The sequence below is a fragment of the Vigna umbellata genome, chromosome 11, assembly GCF_029865625.1.
Source record: "Vigna umbellata cultivar VRB3 chromosome 11, Vumbellata_1.0, whole genome shotgun sequence".
Taxonomy (NCBI): Eukaryota; Viridiplantae; Streptophyta; class Magnoliopsida; order Fabales; family Fabaceae; genus Vigna; species Vigna umbellata.
The window spans coordinates 20,877,640-20,897,991 of NC_142175.1; the positions used below are offsets into that span (position 1 = coordinate 20,877,640).

The window sequence follows — 20,352 nt, forward strand, 5'->3', positions numbered from 1 at the left end:
AGACATAATGAAATCATAATTGTGGGCACCCTTCATAATATGTATTTGAATTTCGATTTGTCACATTTCAAAGACTAGCCCTCCTTAGCCATTGAAATTAATACATGGTATATAATTTGACTTTTGTTGTATATAAATCTAAAACAACAAAAGGAAAATGAACAATATTTTTTAATAGAAATGAGAGTGATAAGACATCACTATATTGTTTGCCTTCCAACTGCTTTGCTATCACAATCAAAATCAAGGAAAACTTATTAACTAACCACTGTTATATTTTTATTAATATAAACAAAAATATTTATGGCAGGTTGTTACAAGCGAAAAGTATTAGTCGAAAAAAGGTTTACCATATTTTCATTGACCATAATAAAAAGAAGAGAACAAAACTGTAATGACCCTAACCTCAGTCAAAGCTTATCAGATACTAATATTTGAGTTCAAATGGGACAGCAAAAGAGCACTGCTAAAACTAGTAACCTAACCACTATGGTGGTAACCGGTCAGAGGTAGTCTTTACATATGTTACAATATGTCTCTGAGAACATGCAACGATAACACTAACAAACAGGAGTATTATAACTCCATTCTATTTTCATAATAGTTATTACATATAAAAGATCATGTAATCCATATTTGTATGCCTTAGAAGCTTATCATTTTATGAGATGCTTAAGGCCATCACCTTCCCAACCAAGCTTGAGCATTTGATCGACCACCTTCAAGCTCAACTGCAAGAAGCAATGAGCAGCGAGAATTACCAACCATTTGGGTGCATTCAGTCCAACAGGCACATAAAAATATCAAAAACTATCATACCGAACAGGTGTAAATTGTAAAACTCCAAATAATGTGCAAATCTAATTATTTTTATGAAACTAGATTGCAGGTGAAACATTAACTTTTATGCTTTTATCCAATTTACAAGGATCATAAAAAAAAATCATTGCTTGGGATCGTGGAATATTTAGAAACAGGATTCACTAGTAAATCGTAAGCAATGATTGATATTTGACAATGATCCTTATTAAGAGTGATCTAACTTACAGTCGGATCAGTGAAGACAATCAACTGTTTATCCCAAGTTGAAACCAAAAGATTTGTGTTATCTTTATTTAGGGCAAGAGCTGTGATATCCTGTCCTTCTCTCAGCTTCAACACATGAAACACCTACACAAGTTAGTATGGTAGAGTGGTTAGTATTGAAAAACAGTCCCAAGGATATGCATAGCAGGAAGGAAACAGGACTCCTGATGTTTGAGAGAATCAGAATGCCGTTCTTACTGAGTATTTTCCTATAATATGCAAATATTGAGGAAGTTTGAAGGCACATAAAGAAACAGTTTGATGAGAAATGAAAGATATGATGTTTTTTTGACAGCTCAATTTAAACATCTTAATATTGTACCTCCAAAGTGTGCAAATCCAGGAAGCAAATTGAAGGTGATGGAGCATTTATTCTGTTGGTATCGTGAGTTTCTTCTGAGTCTGAATAAAAATCTTCATTACCTGACTTACTGGATTGCGAATTCCAACTGCTATTGTAGGCTATACCATTTTCTTGAGAATTAATTCCAATCAAAGCACTCCATCCATCAAGAGAAATTTCCATGCAACAAATGCTGCTAGAGAAAGGTAATTCTGATTTTGCAATCAGAACACCATTAAGAGTAAAGGTACTGATAATATGCTTTGATTCATTCCACACCACGACAATCCCTTCAGAGGAAAGGGAGACAGCGTGAGCCAACACACCATCCAGTCTTCTGACTAAACGTCCCTCTCTTATAGAGTGTAGGAGAACATCTGATGAGTGGGAGCATGAAACAACCATTCGAAGACCTGAGTTAACACAACAACTGAGTATTTCACTGTGGTGCCCCCTAAGTACCTGTATAGGGCCCTCAATACGGCGTCTACGATTCTTTTCCATCAACAAATGTGATGAAGAACTACTGCCAGTTGAAGGCCTCATGCCAGTGCCATTCCCAGTAGAAGATTCTGATGTGACACTTGAATGAGATGCAAGGGCCCTATGTATTCTCCAGAGTAATACTGTTGTATCTCGGGATCCTGTCACCAGGTAGTCACTATTCGGTGAGAGACCAAGGCAAGTTACAGGAGCACAGTGAGCATAGGCTGTTTCCAAGGTTTTAGCTCCATCTGAGGATATTAACCTGATACTATTATCAGCATGCCCACCTAATCAGAAGTCCAATTGGCAAGTTAGATGTGAAAGACTCAGACAGTTTAAAAAGTTGCTACTACAAATATAGGTCAAGTTTCTTAGATGAATTTTAAGATCTGAGAGGGGGAAGAGAGAGTATTTTGAAAAACACAAAAAGAACTGCATTCTAGAAATAATACTTCTCTTCTTCAGCCTAGAGTTTATAATGGTTTTGGATATTATAACCATATGTTGAAGACCAGTCCCACTCAAAAAGATCTGGCTTAATTGAAGTATATTACTAGAAGGCCTGCTTAATTGAAGTATATATTTAAAATCTGGCTAAATCAAATAACAGGTCGCTGCTATGATTTCTCTACATTGTTTCGCTACTGCTTCAACTAGTGATTATTTTTGAGCAAATAACAGAAGAAGTTGGAACTATTTACTTTTTACATCTATATAGTTTTATTCTCCTTGTTCTTATACCTAAATCTTTTCCAAATAACAAATTTTCCCTTGGTGTTAATTCATAGCTGCAACGCCACATACAATTTTGTCTTTTCTAAGAAATACTAGAACATAGGGTATACCAAATGGCTATATAAGTACTGTTAACGTTCCCCCTTTGTTAATCCCCTTGAGAAAAATTCCTTGAAATTGATTAATTGTATTATCTGTATTTCCAGGAAAAATATAAATCCATGCTAATGGCAATGGTTATTATTTTAAGCTAACTTCTCATATAAGAGGTTAATTACCAGAAATAACCTTTTCACATACTACTAGTGGCAGGATATTTTAATAATACTAGCTCGTCTAGATTTATACCAGTAATAATTTCTTTGTCACATGTTATAGAGACAATAGCTTGGCTTCTAATTCCAGAAACAGGAAAAGCCAATGCTTGGGGATATTGCCACTCTTCACCAGTCCCAGCAGGACCTTTTAACATGCGTATAATCCCACCAGCGGAACCTGATGTAGCCTTTCCATGATGAAAGAGGAATGGTGTACCCTGACCATCAGGTGTATTGGGTTGCCACTTGTGCTGTGCAACATGAGCTGCTGGTGCATTTAAATCAACAACCACAACCGTATCTGAAGACGCATGGATGGCAGCAGCTGGTAGATTGCACTGTTCAGGGGATGGAATGGCATATGACTTGATTGCTTTTGGGTTGCGGAATATTGTCTGGTAGACATAAATATATACATTACAAATTTATCATTATAATCACATGCATTGATCATTGGCAGTTGAGCAAGCATGGAACAATAGGAGAGCACTTCGAAGCATTTCACCACAGGTTTTAAACAATTCTTAAAACAAAGGAGACACCTTATATATACATAAAATCTACTGAGGAGTAACATAACATAGTAATGAAAAAAGTAGTCAGAGGTACTCGAAACAGATAAATTGGGCTTTCTTTATGACTGGGTAGGTAGTGTCTAATCCAGGATCAATTTATTTTTTCTCTCTTTCTACTAGTAGGAAGGAGAGAGGAAGGATTCATAATTCTTAAGTTTAGAAGAAAATAATTTCTCTTATTATTTCCCATTACATACATTCGAGATATATATATATATATATATATATATATATATATATATATATATATATATATATATATATATATAAATTGATTAGACAATTTAGAAAACAAGTACAGTCTATTCTAGGAAATAAATTCCAGAGATTGCAGGATTATTAACAAATATACAGAATTAAAGTCAATAGGAATAAAATCTAAATCTTTCTTGACCCTAATGTTCTCCACAAATAGGATGGAGATACTGATCTCATGTACAAGTTTTTTTTTTTTTAATTTGTTTTTTTATAGGTGGAGCATATGGCTGGAGTATATTAGAATACTTTGGTCTGTTAGTTGGATACAATTTTTACTAAAATCTGCTTAATGAAACTTAGTTATGCACATAATACATGATTTGTAGTAGCTACCTTAAATCATTTAATCATAGTAACTTGCTTAGTAAAAGATTTTCTTACGAGACAAATAATGAAACAGATGGAATATTTAACAAATAAAAATAAAACCCTTTTTGTATTGAAATACTTAAGGGAATCAAAGTCAATGGTAAGTAAAATATAAGAAATGGGGACGAGTATGGGTTTTGGTCATGTTTGGGGTTTTTTCCTGTAAGAGTTTAGAATTAGTGAGTAATTTAGTAAAAAGAAATAGACATTTTTCTCTTCATATAGGAACCAAAATAAAGAAAAACAGCCATTATCCATGCATGGCTAATGGCTAATCATGAATTATTAGTTTGCTTGATGATTTTTGTATGTAAATCTAGACACATTACAGAAAGCCAAAATAAAATATGGGTAACAAGACAGGGAGCACACATACATGCTTACTCAGAAAGAAGTAATCAATATCAAAGTTACCTGCAAATGAAGAACTTCTGATAGTGGCTTCTTCTTCAAGTGTGGAATAGTCAAAAGTTGGGATGGTGTTTGTCCAAAATAAGCAATCTGATCTTGTGTGGCATGCTGTTGCACCTTTGCATGTCATGCACAGTAGAAAGTACGAGTGTTAACAGAAACAAATCAGTTTGGATAGTTTGTAGATGTATTACTTATAGTTTTCTTTGTACATCTGTAGATTTATTAGTAAATTACTTTATACAGATGTCAGTTCTTATGCAGTTGTTAGTATGTAGACTGTTGCTTCCAGTACCCTATCAATTTTCTTCCAGCTCCCCATCCTAGTTACTGGAAAATTTTTCCAAGTGGGTGAGTATTTTCTGGAAATGCGGGTGACTGCCTTGTTGAAAAATGTTTCCAGAATTGGTTTAGTGTGTTCCGGAAATAAAATCCAAAATGATGAAGTGCAGGCAGAAATTTGATGGGGTGCAAGAAGAAACAGCCTAGTAAGTAATATCTATAAATATTTGCGTACTCATACTTTCAAATGTGATATACGTAATAAAAATTCAGTTCATGTTCAGTTCTCTTTCTCTCTTTTAACCCTCAGTTCAATTCATCTAAGACGGCATCCAAAACATTTTTTTTTACGATCAAGCTTCTCCACTCAAGCTTCTTCACTGAGTTCTTCATGATTCAGCTCGCTGTTGCTTCTGTTCAGTCAATTTAGTACTTTCTATTGGTGAATTGTTATAGGTTCCTGATTTTGAGATTATCTTAGTCTCTTTGATGCTGTTCATAATTTTCTTCATTCCCATTTTGCAGTGGTGAATTATGCATTCTGCTGCTGGTTCATTATCAGTTCATAATTTTCTGTTTTATTGTAATTGAGCTCTGTGAAAGTTAATTGGAAGTTGCAATCAGTGAATTGTCCTCATAGCTACTTTTTCTTTTGGTGATAGTGAATTGAGCTTTTTGAACAATGACTTTGTTCTTATATCCACTTTTCTTCTTTTCAATTGCACTTGGCAATAGTGAGTTTTGCTTTGCACAAGGTGAATTTCACTTTGGACAAGGTGAATTTCGCTTCACAATCGTTTCCAACAACTATTGTTGAGAAACTTGATGATTGTAATTAGTGGCACTGGCTTCAATATGTTGAACCAGTAATCAAATCGCACAAGTTACAACGATTTGTTGTGAATCCAATGGTTCCACCTTGCTTTCTAACTGATTGTGTTGCTGACAGTATCGATCGTGAGCATGAAGCTTGGGAAGTTTGGTATCCAACGTTACTGGTTTTGTACTCATTCATATGAAGTTTGGGAGAAAATTCATGAGTATTTCAGTCTTCAAACAAGTCTTGTACATGACAGCTGCGTACTACAATGCATTCTATCAAACTTGGTTCCAAATCAATGGAAGAGTATTTGCTCAAGATTAAATATTATGTTGTGAGCTTGCTGGGGTTGGTGTTCTTGTGCGACATGAAGAATATGTTCATGCTATTTTAGAAGGTCTTTCATTTGACTATGCTCCAGTTGTATTTGTTATTGAGAGTAAGAAATGCACACCTTTAATTACTGAAATTGAAGTTCTTTTGTATGGACATGAAACATGCCTTAATTGTTATGCTTAAGAGACACCAACTTTAGTTCCACCACACTGCATTACACTCAAGCTCCTTACACTTATTGTGACAGCCAATGTGGAGGCTTTCTCACTAGAGTATCCTCTCGTGGTGGTAGTTCTAGCACAGCATGTGGTGGAAAATTAGCCAATTTTCAGTGCCAAATATGTCTCAAATTTGGACATACAACCAACGTTTGTTATTTCATATCTGATGCATCCTATCAGCCTCATGAATCACTGTTTTTCATTTATCGTGTTACACAACAGTCCATTCCTTATTTGGCTGGTTCATATAAAACATCAAATACTTGGGAGAATCCTAATACCAAGCGTAAGAACAATGCTCAACCGAGTGCAATGATGATGAAGTCTACTTCTCAAGGTAATGCCAATAGTTCTTGGATACCAGATTTTGGTGCAAGCTTCCATGTTACTGGTGAACCACAAAACATGTAATAGTGGTGCAGGTTTGAGTATTTATGGTGGTGGTTCCTCCTCTTTTGTCACCTTATGAGTCACTTTTCAACTAAATAATTTGTTGGATGTTCCTTCCATTACTAAAAATGTGTTAATTGTTAGTTAATTTGAAAAAGATAATTTAGTTTTCTTTGAGTTCCATTCTAACAAATTTCTTGTCAAATCATAGGGACGAATAAAGTTCTTTTTTAAGGAATTGTTGGTGTTCATGGACTTTATTCGTTCAACAATGATTAGCTTCACAGTCAATCTTTTCAGCGGCATTCCTCTTCTAAGTCCACTGGCTATTATGCTCAACATTCTTTTTTAGTAAACTCTTTTCAACAATGTCAATAAGGCCAATCTTGTAGATAATAGTGTACATATGTGGCACAATTGACTTGGTCATCGAAATAATCATGTAATGCAAACTGTACTCAAACATTGTAAAATTCCAGTGTCGAATAAAGCCGATTGTCAATTTTGTTCATCTTGTTGTGTTGGAAAATCACATAGATTGCCTTCTCATTTCCCTAGATCTGTATATTCTCCCTTAGAACTTAATTTTGTTGATCTTTGGGGACCTGTACATCTTATTTCTCATGCAGAATTCAAATATTATGTTTTTTTGTTGTTGCTTACTCTAGATACACCTGGATATTTCAAATAAAGTCTAAATTTGACATGTTAATTGTATTTCAAACCTTTAAGACAATGGTTAAATCACAACTGAATTACAAAATCAAAAGTGTTTGGCTCAGTCTGATTGGGGTGGTGAAATAGTCCCTTTACCAAAGTTTTAGCTCATCATGGTATAGTTCATAGACTTATTAGTCCTCATACTCATTGTCAAAATGGTGTTGTTAAATGTAAACTTAGGCACATTATTAATTTACCTTACATTGTTGCGTCATGCTTCTCCTCCTTTACAAATTTGGGATCAAGCATTTATTATTGCAGTATATCTTATCAATAGGCTGCCTACAACATCTCTAGACTTTGCCATGTCGTATTCTGCTTTGTTTAATAAACATCCAAATTTTCATTTCCTCAAAAGTTTTGATTGTAAGATGACTCTAAACCTGACTCTGATACCATGTTAAGAAGTGGACTTTAAGCCTAACTCAACCCTATAAAACCAGCTTGTAAGATGAGATTTGCACCCACTATATACTCTAAACTGGCCTTATCACTAGTCGATGCGGGGCTTCTAATACAACTTGATGTCAATATATCCTTTTTGAATGATTATCTTGATGAAACAGTTTATATGCAACAACCACCTGGTTTTGAAGCAAGTGATCAGGCTCTTGTTTGTGAGTTGAATAAAGCAGTCTATGGTTTTGTTAACCACACTTGTGATGCCTCTCTCTTCATCTACATAAAAGGAATTAAAAGTTGTGGTTTATGATGATATAATCATAACTGGAAGCTCTATTACTCTCATTCAGAATATTACAACTTGACTTCATGCACCTTTTTCCTTAAAACAACTTGGTCAACTAGACTATTTTCTTGGCTTTGAGATATAATATTTCTCTGATTTGTCTATTCTCATGACTCAGACAAAGTATGTAAGAGACTTGCTTCATATAACATCATTCAATTTCATCCCCTATGATCTCCAATTGCAAGTTGTCTAAACATGGTATTGATCTTTTTCCACATCCTATTTTATTTCGTTAAGTGGTTGGTGCTTTGAAATATGTCACTCTTACTCGGCCAAAAGTTAGCTTTGTTGCAAACAAAGTTTGTCAGTTTATTGCTAACCCATTGGATTCTCATTTGGTTGTAGTTAAACGCATTTAGGGTTTAGGGCAAACTCAATGTGAGGAATTTTCTTCTGAAAAATCTTGTCCTTGAGTTTGTGAGGGGATGTTAGTAGAACCAAGTCAGTTTGTATAGTTTGTAGATGTATTACATGTAAGTTTTCTTTGTACAGCTGTAGGTTTACTTGTAATCTACTTTGTACAGCTGTCAGTTATTTTACAGCTTTTAGTAAGCAATGCCAATAAATGCATCTTGTACACATACTTTCTGATGCAATATACATAATAAAGATTCATTTCATATTCAGTTCTCTTCCTCTCTTTTCACTCTGGATAAGTTATTTGTTGAGGTCTGGTGCTTTTATAATATTCAGAGGTGTTGCATATGATTGATGTTGTTTGTGACGCAAACATAGTTGGGCGAAATGCCTCCTTAGAACTTTTTCTAAAAGTTATGCAATCACATTAATTGCTTTTGATTAAAAAAAGAGATAGTAATGCCACAAGGGATTCTTTTTCTAGCTCTAATTTTAACAAAAAAGATGAAAGCGATTTTTTCTCCATCACATCTGTTATATTTTCCTCAGTTTCTCTACATCTTGTATTGGTCACAAGGGAAATTTATCATGACAAACAAGAAAGCTAACCAACAAAAAAAGGATTGCATTGTTTATCAAGCTTAAGCAGTTAATTTCCTTACTAATAAAATTATGGAAACAAACACATATATAAGTGACAAACATAACTATAGCTAACATGTATTTTAGTCCTTTAACCAAAGAAGGTAGTTCTCATACAACAATTAATGTGGAAAATATAAAGAGGCAACGGAGACATACTGGGTCAGATATTTTATCAATATCCACTGTCCCTTCATAAGTAATGTAAAAGAAAACATTATTTGCGGCAATAGCTTCTTTTCCCCGTTGCTTATACCTGCATGGTTAAATCCATTTAATGTAACCATATGCAAATTTTCAAGGGACTAAAATAAAGTGAAAATTTAAAAAGGAATGCTATAGATATGTACATAAAAAATGATAGAAAAATAAAACTATGAATAAACAAAAGGTTGTTAGGAATTCAAGTATGATTTGAATGTCTCACCTTGAATAGAAATGAGAAAGTTGAGTGACATATAAGAAAATAAAGACCCACAAACATGAACCCATAAGGTTTTATGTTAAAGGTGGTGTCAGGTCTTTTATATGTGTAACTTATGGCTCATAGGTTGTAAATATGCTCAGTTTATCCCAGTAAAGAAAAATGGTAGGTTTATCTTGGTGTCTGACTCAAATGGAGACAAGTCCCGCTGTGGTAGAAACCCAACAATAGTAAGGGTAAGGGGAAGTTGTTGAGATAAATGGCTGGTACAAGCATGTCTTGTTGTGGAAAGTGGTGTCAAATCTCTTATATGGGCAGCTCATACTTCGAAGGTGGTGAATATCCTCAGTCTATCCTAGTAAAAATATCTCAACAGCTTTGAACCAGGCTTTCAAGCCAAAAGAATATGGAGAAAACGAAAAGCAAGAAGAAAACCTACCCAAATATGAGATCAATCCACTCATGCAAATGAGAAGATACATATTCACTCTCCAGAGCCATCCTATGCTTGTGCACAAAATCAACTGGATTCTCTGCCCAAGCAGGAAGTTTTACAGTATCTGGTATGACAAAAGTAATTCTCATGAAGGGGTAATAACTTTAATATGGATATATATGTAGTCACAATTTCTTCTTAAAAAGGAAATGGAGAAAATCTCAATGAGTATACCAAGCTTTCCTCCCAATTGTGTTGTGCCAAAATCAATTGAATTTTCATTTGTGAGGACCTCAGGGAGGTAAAATAGCTCAGGAACCTAAGTTGAGATTGAAATAGGAAAAAAAAAGAATGAAATATAAGTTTGAAGAAAACCATGGGAAGCATTTAAAAATATAAGTACTAAACACATTGAAGTCCTCCAAGAACAACTAGAAGTCTTTGATATGCAAGTACAAAAAAATTTAATTAAAAGCATTCAAGAAAACCAATCATGCTGTCATAAGTTAGTAAAGATATACCAATTCCTTCACATCACTCATGTCCTCAAGAACTCCATTCCAAGTAGCAAAAATATCAGAAAACATTCGATCTGCATGATCAAATTTTCCACCTTGAAGTTTGATTGCAAGAGTAGTGAATGGTTCAACCCTAATAAGATAATACAAAACCTGTAAAAGATAATAACGATTAACTAATGCAAAATGAGCAACTAAAATGCAACCATATTAAATGCTGTCATTTGCATACTGGGTGATAGCTTCTGTTGCAACTTCAGAAGAACTGAGAAAAAGCATCGTGATTTGGATTTATTGTATGACTTAGAAAGGAAATGGGAAATTTAATGCAGAAGCCAAAAATAACTAAAGATGCTAACAAGACCCTTCCGAAACAGCCTCTTTACATGTGTGTGTATATATACATATAGATATGTATATATATATACATATCTATATGTATGTATGTGTATATATATATATATATATATATATGTATATATATATATATATGTATGTATGTATATATATATATGTATGTATGTATATATATATATGTATGTATGTATATATATATATATATATGTATGTATATATATATATATATGTATGTATGTATGTATATATATGTATGTATATATATATGTATGTATATATATATATATATATGTGTGTGTGTGTGTGTAAGGGTAGGGCCACATACAATGACCCTTTCCTGTACTTTCTCATGCAAGAAGCCTTTTAACGCTGGGGTATGTTAGTAGCATGCCAACATACAAGAAATAAAAATAAATAAAATAGCATAACATTAAAGTGCCCAAGTTTACACTAATCACATTTTGTGAGGTGTCTTTCTGCATCAGGACTTTGTTGACAATACTGAACGCAAACCAACCTTACTTTAATATCCTAAGCATTCATAATTTGATTGGTATCACATGGAAGCCATTTTGTTTGATCTTAACATGATTGACCATTTAAAGCATCCTGGCAAAAAATCTACATCTTATTCCCTTTAAAAATCATCTAGCCCAAAATCAATAAATATTCTCTATCTCCCTTTTTTGTGAGCGCCATAGGTTCAGATGATTGTACATTTGATACTTCTAAGATACTCACATAATGCAGCCAAAAATGATCCAAATTTTATTGAGTGTAATTCAGGATAGGTGAAACTTCGTATATTTCAAATTGGGAGTTCATGCAAAATATTAAACTTGACATCAACTCAAAGTTAATCACTTAAGCTCCATCTTAATCAACCATGTAGAGGACACTAATTTCTTGATAGAACTCACAAGTAAGAGAATAAACCAAAGACTAGCGTCAACAGTCTACGTACTAAATTACCAGAGGAAAATTCAAAGGAGGTGGAGAGTGGGACCTACTGTTCCTGCACTTGAGTAGTGTGATCCATAGTGGAATTTTGGTATTACGGGGTCATCAAAGCTGGAGTATCTCTCTTGAAATTTTTTAAGACGATCTGGGTTCAGTGCTCCAATTGGCTGCATGATATAAAAAATTACAAATTTAAAATATGAAGTAATTTCCCTTGATTTCATCAAAGCAACATTCATGATAACCTTTGAAAGATCCCGGTAAGAAGAAGGATTAGAAAGATCCAAGCTCTTTGAACTGTAATCAGAAAGAATCCAGGGGAAAACTGGATACTGCAAAAAATTCATAATGATAAAATATATAACATGAAGATAGAGTTAAAGAGTTTAATTATAGAATGCAATAAGTTAGTAGCGAAGATCACCTGGGTTATATCATTATAACTACGCCCAGCCAATGTATTGAGTTGCATTAGATACTCAAAATTACTGATCTGCATAAGGGCACCGCAAAATCAAAGTTAGTAAGCAAATTACATTCGAAACTAATTGCTTGTCTGGGTAGCTGTTACTAAAAAGTATGATAAAATTTTCAACAACTTATGCCAAATTTCATATGTTTGTGTTAGAGATACCAGAGCACCTCTGCTGCTAATCAATACAATGACATACACAGTATTGCTATTTTAGTTCAGTTAGTTTCATTTGGCTTAAGCAATTGCTTAGAGAGTGATGGGGAAAGGGCCAAAAAATATAACAACTTGGCAAAGAGTAATAACGCAGCGGAAATTCAATCCCTCTTCTTGTGAGAATCTGTGAGGAGCACCAAACAAATAGAACAAAAATAGAATCCAAAGCACAAAGAGACACCAACAATTTTTAACATGAAAAACCCTCAATGCAAGGGTAAAAACCACGAGTCGTCCAGACTAAAGAAAAATACACTATGATCAATAATAGGGTACAAAAGAGTCTCCAATAATAACACCAAATGATGTGTTCAATAAGCCAATTTAAATAAGCACAAATGCTTACAAATGAGAACAAAGAAGATGAAAATTCTTCAAAACAAGGCTTCTGGTGTGAGACCGATTTCTCTCAATCTAGACCTCCGATTGACGATCCGAACGGTCAGAATGAAGAACCATATGTCGGGAACCTACTGTCTAAAAATCAGCTCACTCCAACGGTGAACGACTTCACAGCGACGAAAACACCAATGCAGGTGTAGGGTTATGCGGGAATAGCTTTCTCTCTTCCTTTTTATCTCACTTTGCTTTTGCCTCTCTTCAAATGACTCTAATGTGCCCTACTAATCTGACCCATCTTAATTTAACCTAGTGAGACATAAAGGCCACATTATTTGGGTCTATTCTCCACATAGGAAGGGAGCCCAATAACCCAACAAAGAGTTACAATTTGGTGATGTCACTCAAATGACACTTATATGTGACAATCAAAGTGTTCTTCATATCAGTCATAATCTTGTCTTTCATAAGAGAACCAAACATATTGAGATTGACTGTCATTTCATTCAAGAGAAGATAGTATCTGGAAACATCAAGTGTCAGGTTTCTGGATATGAAACCTATAGAAAACGCCACACGCACACACCCAAGCAGGAACACAGAGTGACAAAGAAAGAATATGTATTGTATTCCTCTCAACTGTACAATACACCCACACCTCTGAAGGAGCCAAATTCTTCCTCCCATGGAACAAATATCCAGTCTATACCCAAATGAATACAACAATCAATAATACTCCCTGTACAACACACACACTATTTATAAAGTCTCCCTTCCCCTTCCCACTAACTAACCAACTGTCAAACAACTCTTCCCTCCAAACCGCCCTCTCATTTCCTGTTCCTTTTATCCTAAACCCATTATATCCTATTACCTTATATCTATCATCAAGACTAAGTTTGTTAACTCAAATGATCAGTTAGCATACATTTTCACTAGGTCTTTGGATATATTGCACCAGGTTAGTACATACGATTTATATGCACCAGCTTGAGGGGGAGTGTTGGATATATTGCGTTTTATGTAAATTAGGAAAACATAGACCATGTTAATTATGTTACTTTTACAAAGGAATTTGTATTTGGGCTTATCCCACATTCTCATTATTATAAATACATTTCCCTATGTATATTTTCAATACAACAGAGATTAACCCTATACCTAGTTTTTCACTAAATTCAATAATAAGAAAATGTTTTTTATTGTAGAAAATATCACTTTATTATACTAAATTACCAAACAATTTGGCTGAAGTTGAAATAATATTTAGCGTTTAATATGTATCTGTTTCCTAAATGTTAGGATATTTATCCTATCTTATCATCATTATATTGTGTCTAGAGTTACCCTATTTATCATGTACTCTTGTATGAATTTATTCTTATAAATAGAAGATTATGAGAGGGATCAATCAAGCCCTCTAGAATTATTTTACAGTTTAATTCTCAAGTTGGTATCAGAGCCAAGTTAGAGCTTATCCTAGCGATATTTGTTGTTTGTTGGGTATGTTGTTCCACCTACTATCGAACCAATATCGGACCATCAATTAATGTCTAGTCTCACGCTTGAGATGATGTCTATACCTCGACATGAGGGGGTGTTGGAAGTCTCACATCGACTAAAGATAAGGTCAATTTATAATATATAAGTGGGTGCAATAAGTAGTTGCCAACATCACCTTACAAGCCGGTTTTTTGGGTTGAGTTAAGCTTAAACTCCACTTAGCACTAAACTCTTTCAAATTTCCCTTTTAGTCCCTAAACATTAACTGGTTTTAATCATAGTTAATGATGTGATAGCCAAGTGAGTAGCCATGTCATAATCTAGTTTGATTTGACATTCATGTATAATTATTTTGGTACCGTATATTATTAGTCCTTCATATTGTCACAAAAATTCAGTTTTAGTCCCTAGAAAGTTTTTAATAGTCTTAATTCTTCAACTATGTTCTCATTGTGTTTAGTCCTTTCCTTTCAAGATATTTTAGCAAGTTTCAAATTTTATTCTTATTGGTTTTTGTTAGGATATTTATCCTATTTTATCATCATTATAGTGTGTCAAGGGTTACCCTATTTATCATGATTATATTGTGTCTAGGATTACCCTATTTATCATGATTATATTGTGTCTAGGGTTACGCTATTTATCATCTACTTGTGTATCAATTTATTCTTAGAAATAGAAGATTGTGACAGGGATCAATTAAGCCCTCAAGAATTATTTCTTTTCAATCTTAAGTTGGTATCAGAGCGGGTCGATCCCACTCTGGTTTTTGTCTCGTAATATACATCTGTCCGGCGCCACAGTTCGTCATCGCCCGCCACCGTCCGCCGCTGCCCGCCGCCGGCCACCGTCCACCGTCGTCGTCGCCGGCCACCGTCAGGCCACGTCCGGCCACCGTCGCCGCCGGCCATTGTCGTTCATCACTGTCACAGTTTCCTTCGTCTAAACTCTTAGGGTTTTCTTGTTCCTCGCTAGTACTATTCGTCTTCTTCAGAAATGGCGTCTGGCAGTACTCTTTCCTTCTCTGGAAGTCCATCAATTACCTCTGAGAAGCTAAATGGAAAAAATTATCTATCATGGTCTGCTGCCGTTGAAATGTGGTTCCTTGGCCAAGGGCATTATGACCACCTTGAGCGAGATGGAAGCCATGTGCCTACTGAAAAAGCTGATCAGTGGAAACAAGCAGATTTCCAGTTGTGTGCCCGGTTATGGCAATCAGTGGAACCCAAACTTCTTGTATCTTTGAGGGTTTTCAAAACTTGTCACTCGTTTTGGAAGAAAGCCCAAAGCATTTATGCCAACGATATTCAACGTCTCTATGACACTACGAACAAGCTTGCATCTCTTAAAATGGTTTTTGTACCGTAATTGTTTCTGTACCGTAGCCGAAGCTATCATTGGACCTCTGGCAAACCTCCGTCAGACTTGTTGTCATTGCTAGTGCCACCGTCAGACTTGTCATTGCCACAACCATCGTCAGGGCTTTTGTGTCTTATTGTTCTGTTTTAATTAAGCATGAAGACTCCACTAAGCAATGTTGATCTTTTAACTTCATAGGTAAATATACACATACACTACATGCTGAAATTGAACATTTGAAATCTCTCATGGAGTCTATCAATAAGTCATCTTTTGGTACGTGCTTGGTAGTCGTGATTGGTAAGAACTCCAATTCCTCTTTTCATGTTTCTAAAACTTTATGTAAAGACTCTTGGGTTCCAAACTCTGGTGCGACAAACCATAAGACCCCTAGAATCTATGTAATCATTCCAATATATTTTATTTCCTTTTTATAGGAGAATGTATTTAGTAAAATATTTCTTTTCTAACTTTCACTATTCAAGTATATGTTACATGCGATGTAATCCAATTGGATATGTGATACAAGTGTTACACATGTTATATCTAGTAAGGAATAAATGGTTAGTACAAAAACAAATCATCAACGTTTATGCTTGAATTTAAACATAATTTCTTTTGAATAAACCAACTTAATATGTGAAAAATGCAAATCCAAACACACTAAGGTCTTTAGAGATAAGTAGCTTCTCACCTCCCACCTTGCCCAACGCTCCATAAGCTGGGTTCTTTTCAAAAGTAGTCCAGGCCTCTGAAAAATAAATTAATTTATCCTAATCACATGCAAAGAAATTTATGAAGACGAAAATTCAGAAACAAAAATAATACCTGGGTAGCTAAATATATATTGTTTAAATACAGAGGTCGTGCATGAACAATTGCTTGATATGCATTCCTTCGCCCATCTCTACTCTGCAAAGGAAATTTTGGTTGGGAGAATCAGTTCTGGGAATGTAAGGTTGCATCAATTACCAATCATTCGCTCATCAGTATGATGTTCAAAAATATATTAAGATTAATTGTGGTTAAAAGTCTCAAAATATTATATTTCGAAAATATGAAAGGAAAAAAGGTAGCATATTCTAGAATTAGTACCCCAAAGTCAAAGAAGAAGTTGGAACGGTCCACCATAAATATCTCTAGTGCACTTCTCCTAAGAAGATATCTGTAAAAGGCATCAATTAGTGACATGCATACAACATTAAGTTTCACTCCATATGGACAACAACTTTGCAATATAAACTGTCAAAAAGAAAACATCAAGTAGCTAAGCAAAACTGAAGAAGGTGCAATTAGATAGGGAGATATTTCCTCAATGGATTGCTATTGTTTTCAGGCACCTACTTCATTAGATTATTTATTATTGCACTATACCTTCCCTCAATTTGAATAACAAATTTAGAAATATCCCTAAAAGAGGAAAGCAAAACATGCACTAGAAATGATAGACCTTTCTAATATCCCAAAGCAATGACTCCTTACAAGGAAGCATGAAAGCTACTCTATCCCACCATAACAAATTCACCCTTTCCACCTCACACTCTCATCCTACTAAAGTTATGGGATTGTACTCTCTCTCTCTATGCCTAATTCTACCAGCTCAGCCTACCCTTTTGCTATCTCCAAAGTAATGGGATTGTACTCTCTCTAACTAATTCTCCCAATTCAGCCTTTCCTCTTGTTATCTCCCTTGTTTTCCCTTTTCTTTTCAAGAGAATCCACTCTATTGGCTTTGTGGCTACCTCTTGGACTATCATTTCTTCAGGCCCACCACTTCTTTCTTGTCTCTCATCACTTTTGGTGTGTGTGGATGAAGCGTTTTTAAGTGTTTCTATTGTATGTAGGATATTAATGCATTACTAGAAATTGGTAGAATGTCAAATTTATTACTAGAAGCTAATATAAGTTTTTAGAAGATTATAGAGATCTCCTTGTAATTATTACTTTAGGGTTAGAGTTCTCTATATATAGAGACTAATGTAATGTTTCAAATGAATCAATTGAATAAAAATCTTCTTTCTTTTATATTAATTCTTTCTAGTTGGTATCAAAGCTCTCGATCTCAAGAGCCCTCCTTCCGTATTTCTTCTTTATCGTCTTAGTTAAGGTTCCTTTTAGGGTTTTCTAAAGTCCCCCCATTTCCTTTAAATATTGGGATTTCCTAAAGTGCTCACAACTTGTGGTTTTGTCCTTTCTTACACTCTGTTGTCCATCGGAGTTGCTACCAGACCTTTGCCAGAGCCATCGTTGGACCTTCGTTGGATTTGTTGTCGGAACCTCGTTGGTGTTGTTGTCAGAGTCATCATCGGGCTTTCTTGTTAGAGCATCCGCTTTCTTGTTAGAGCATCCGCCATTGCCATCATCAAAATTTTCGTTGTCGCCGCCGCACCATATCTAGAGCTTTTCTCTGTCTTATTGCTCTCTTTTAATTGAGGGGATTCTATTATTTATTTAGCATGACAGCCCCACTAAGCAATGTTGAGCTTCTAACTTCAAAGATACATGCACTACATGCTGAAATTGAATGTTTGAAATCTCGGATGGAGTCTACCAGTAAGTCACCTTCTGGTACTTGCTCTCTAGCTATGACTGGTAAAAACTTCACTTTATCTTTTAATGTTTCTAAGACTTTATGTAAGGACTCTTGGGTTCTCGACACTAGAGCTATTAAATGTATATTCGTTGGTAATAAGAAGGGATATCGTTTCTATCATCCTCCAATTTGAAAGTTTATCTCCATGAGTGTCACTCTTGATGAAATTAAATTTCTCATACTACTCATGATCTCCATGGGGTAATGACATAGTCAAGGTGATCATACCTTGTTCATCAAGCATTCCCCAAAAGGTAAACTTACACTACTCTTAGTCTATGGTGATGATATGATTGTTGCAAGAGATGATGAATATGAAAAACAAGTCGTGAAAGAAAAACTTGTTGCTTAATTTGAAGTGAAGGATCTAGGAAAGTTAACGTACTTCCTTGGGATAGAGAAACTGGATCGTGGTCTTATAACTACTTCCTACGTCCCATCTACGCTTCAACTTGTAGAGTTGTTTACACTTAAGATTGAAACTGTAAAATAATTCTAGAGGGCTTAATTGATCCCTCTCACAATCTTCTATTTATAAGAATAAATTGATACACAAGTACATGATAAATAGGGTAACCCTAGACACAATATAATCATGATAAATAGGGTAATCCTAGACACAATATAATCATGATAAATAGGGTAACCCTTGACACACTATAATGATGATAAAATAGGATAAATATCCTAACACTCCCCCTCAAGCTGGAGCAGACAAATTGTATGTACCAAGCGTGGAACAAATAAACTCAATCCGAGGACCCCTTAATGACTTGATCAATACATCTGCGAGTTGATCGTTTGACCCAATAAACTCAGTACATATTTCTTTGGTCAACAACTTTTCACGAACAAAATGACAATTAATTTCTATATGTTTAGTCCTCTAGTGAAACACTCGATTTGATGCAATATGGAGAGAAGCTTGATTGTCGCAATACATCTTCATAGTATGGATGTCACAAAATTTAACCTCTTGAAGGAATTGTTTCACCCATATAAGTTCACATGTTAGTGATGTCATTGCCCTATACTTGGCTTCCTCGGTTGATCGAGCTACTACATTCTTTTTCTTACTTTTCCATGAAATAATGTTTCCTCCCAGAAAAACACAATATCTTGTAGTAGACCGTCTATCAATAGGTGAACCTACCCAATCTGTATCACAATACCCAGAGACATGAATGCTTCCTTTATCTTCATATAACAATCCTTGCCCGTGAGCCTTCTTTACATACCTTAGAATGCGAATGAGAGCATTCCAATGGTCAACACATGGAGCCTGCATGAACTGACTAACTACTCCAACTGCAAAGGATAGATCTGGCCTTGTAACAGTGAGATAAATCAATTTTCCAACCAGCCTCCTATACCTCTCTGGATCGGAGAATAATTCACCTTCTTCTGTCCTTAATTTCTGGTTTGGGTCCATGGGACTGTCTACCGGTCTACAATCAATCATGCTTGTTTCTTGTAATATATCAAGAGCAGACTTCCTTTGGGAGATTACAACTCCATCTTTTGATTGCGCTACTTCAATGCCTTAGAAGTATTTGAGACTTCCAAGATCCTTGGTGTGAAAATGTCTACACAAGTACTCTTTTAGTTGAGATATTCCAACAGCATCATTTCCTGTAATGACAATATCATCAACATATACTATTAAGTAAACACATTTCCCGAGAGAAGAATGACAATAAAAAACTGAATGGTCTGCTTCACTGCGTTTTAGCCCAAATTTTTGAACAATGCACATTCTTGGGTATAACAACAGAGGACATTGAGGATAAAAGAGAAAAAATAGGAGGGCGACAATCGATGATAGCTTAGAAAATTATAAATGGTATGAGGGTTTCGAGTGGAACGAGTACCTTTTCTGAGGACAATAGGCCATGCTGAATCATTTGCAGCAGAGGCGTGGGACGAGGTGACGAGGGAGAAGAATCTGAAGTAGGAGATTCACCATTGTCTTGGGGAGGTGGACTATCCATTGGGGCCCTGTGTGGGATGATCTCAGTATGTGGAGAAACAGGTGTAGCAGGATTGTGATCAAGACTTGGAATGACAGAGACAGTG

At 35.1% G+C, this 20,352-nt stretch overlaps 1 protein-coding gene across 1 annotated transcript in view; it reads right to left on the minus strand.

Moving 5' to 3' along the window:
• Nucleotides 1-328: 328 nt before the first annotated feature.
• Nucleotides 329-20,352, minus strand: part of LOC124824647 (BEACH domain-containing protein C2-like) — a 35,434-nt gene continuing 15,410 nt past the window's right edge. The window contains exons 7-21 of the mRNA XM_088101308.1: nucleotides 16,779-16,848; nucleotides 16,512-16,595; nucleotides 16,378-16,434; nucleotides 12,219-12,287; nucleotides 12,040-12,126; nucleotides 11,845-11,961; nucleotides 10,481-10,630; nucleotides 10,194-10,278; nucleotides 9,963-10,083; nucleotides 9,259-9,355; nucleotides 4,584-4,697; nucleotides 2,999-3,362; nucleotides 1,409-2,202; nucleotides 1,048-1,170; nucleotides 329-731 (exon numbers count right to left, since the gene is read on the minus strand). Coding sequence (XP_087957434.1) covers nucleotides 657-731; nucleotides 1,048-1,170; nucleotides 1,409-2,202; nucleotides 2,999-3,362; nucleotides 4,584-4,697; nucleotides 9,259-9,355; nucleotides 9,963-10,083; nucleotides 10,194-10,278; nucleotides 10,481-10,630; nucleotides 11,845-11,961; nucleotides 12,040-12,126; nucleotides 12,219-12,287; nucleotides 16,378-16,434; nucleotides 16,512-16,595; nucleotides 16,779-16,848 — 2,407 coding nt within the window. The 3' untranslated portion in view covers nucleotides 329-656. The remainder of the gene's footprint in view (nucleotides 732-1,047; nucleotides 1,171-1,408; nucleotides 2,203-2,998; nucleotides 3,363-4,583; nucleotides 4,698-9,258; nucleotides 9,356-9,962; nucleotides 10,084-10,193; nucleotides 10,279-10,480; nucleotides 10,631-11,844; nucleotides 11,962-12,039; nucleotides 12,127-12,218; nucleotides 12,288-16,377; nucleotides 16,435-16,511; nucleotides 16,596-16,778; nucleotides 16,849-20,352) is intronic.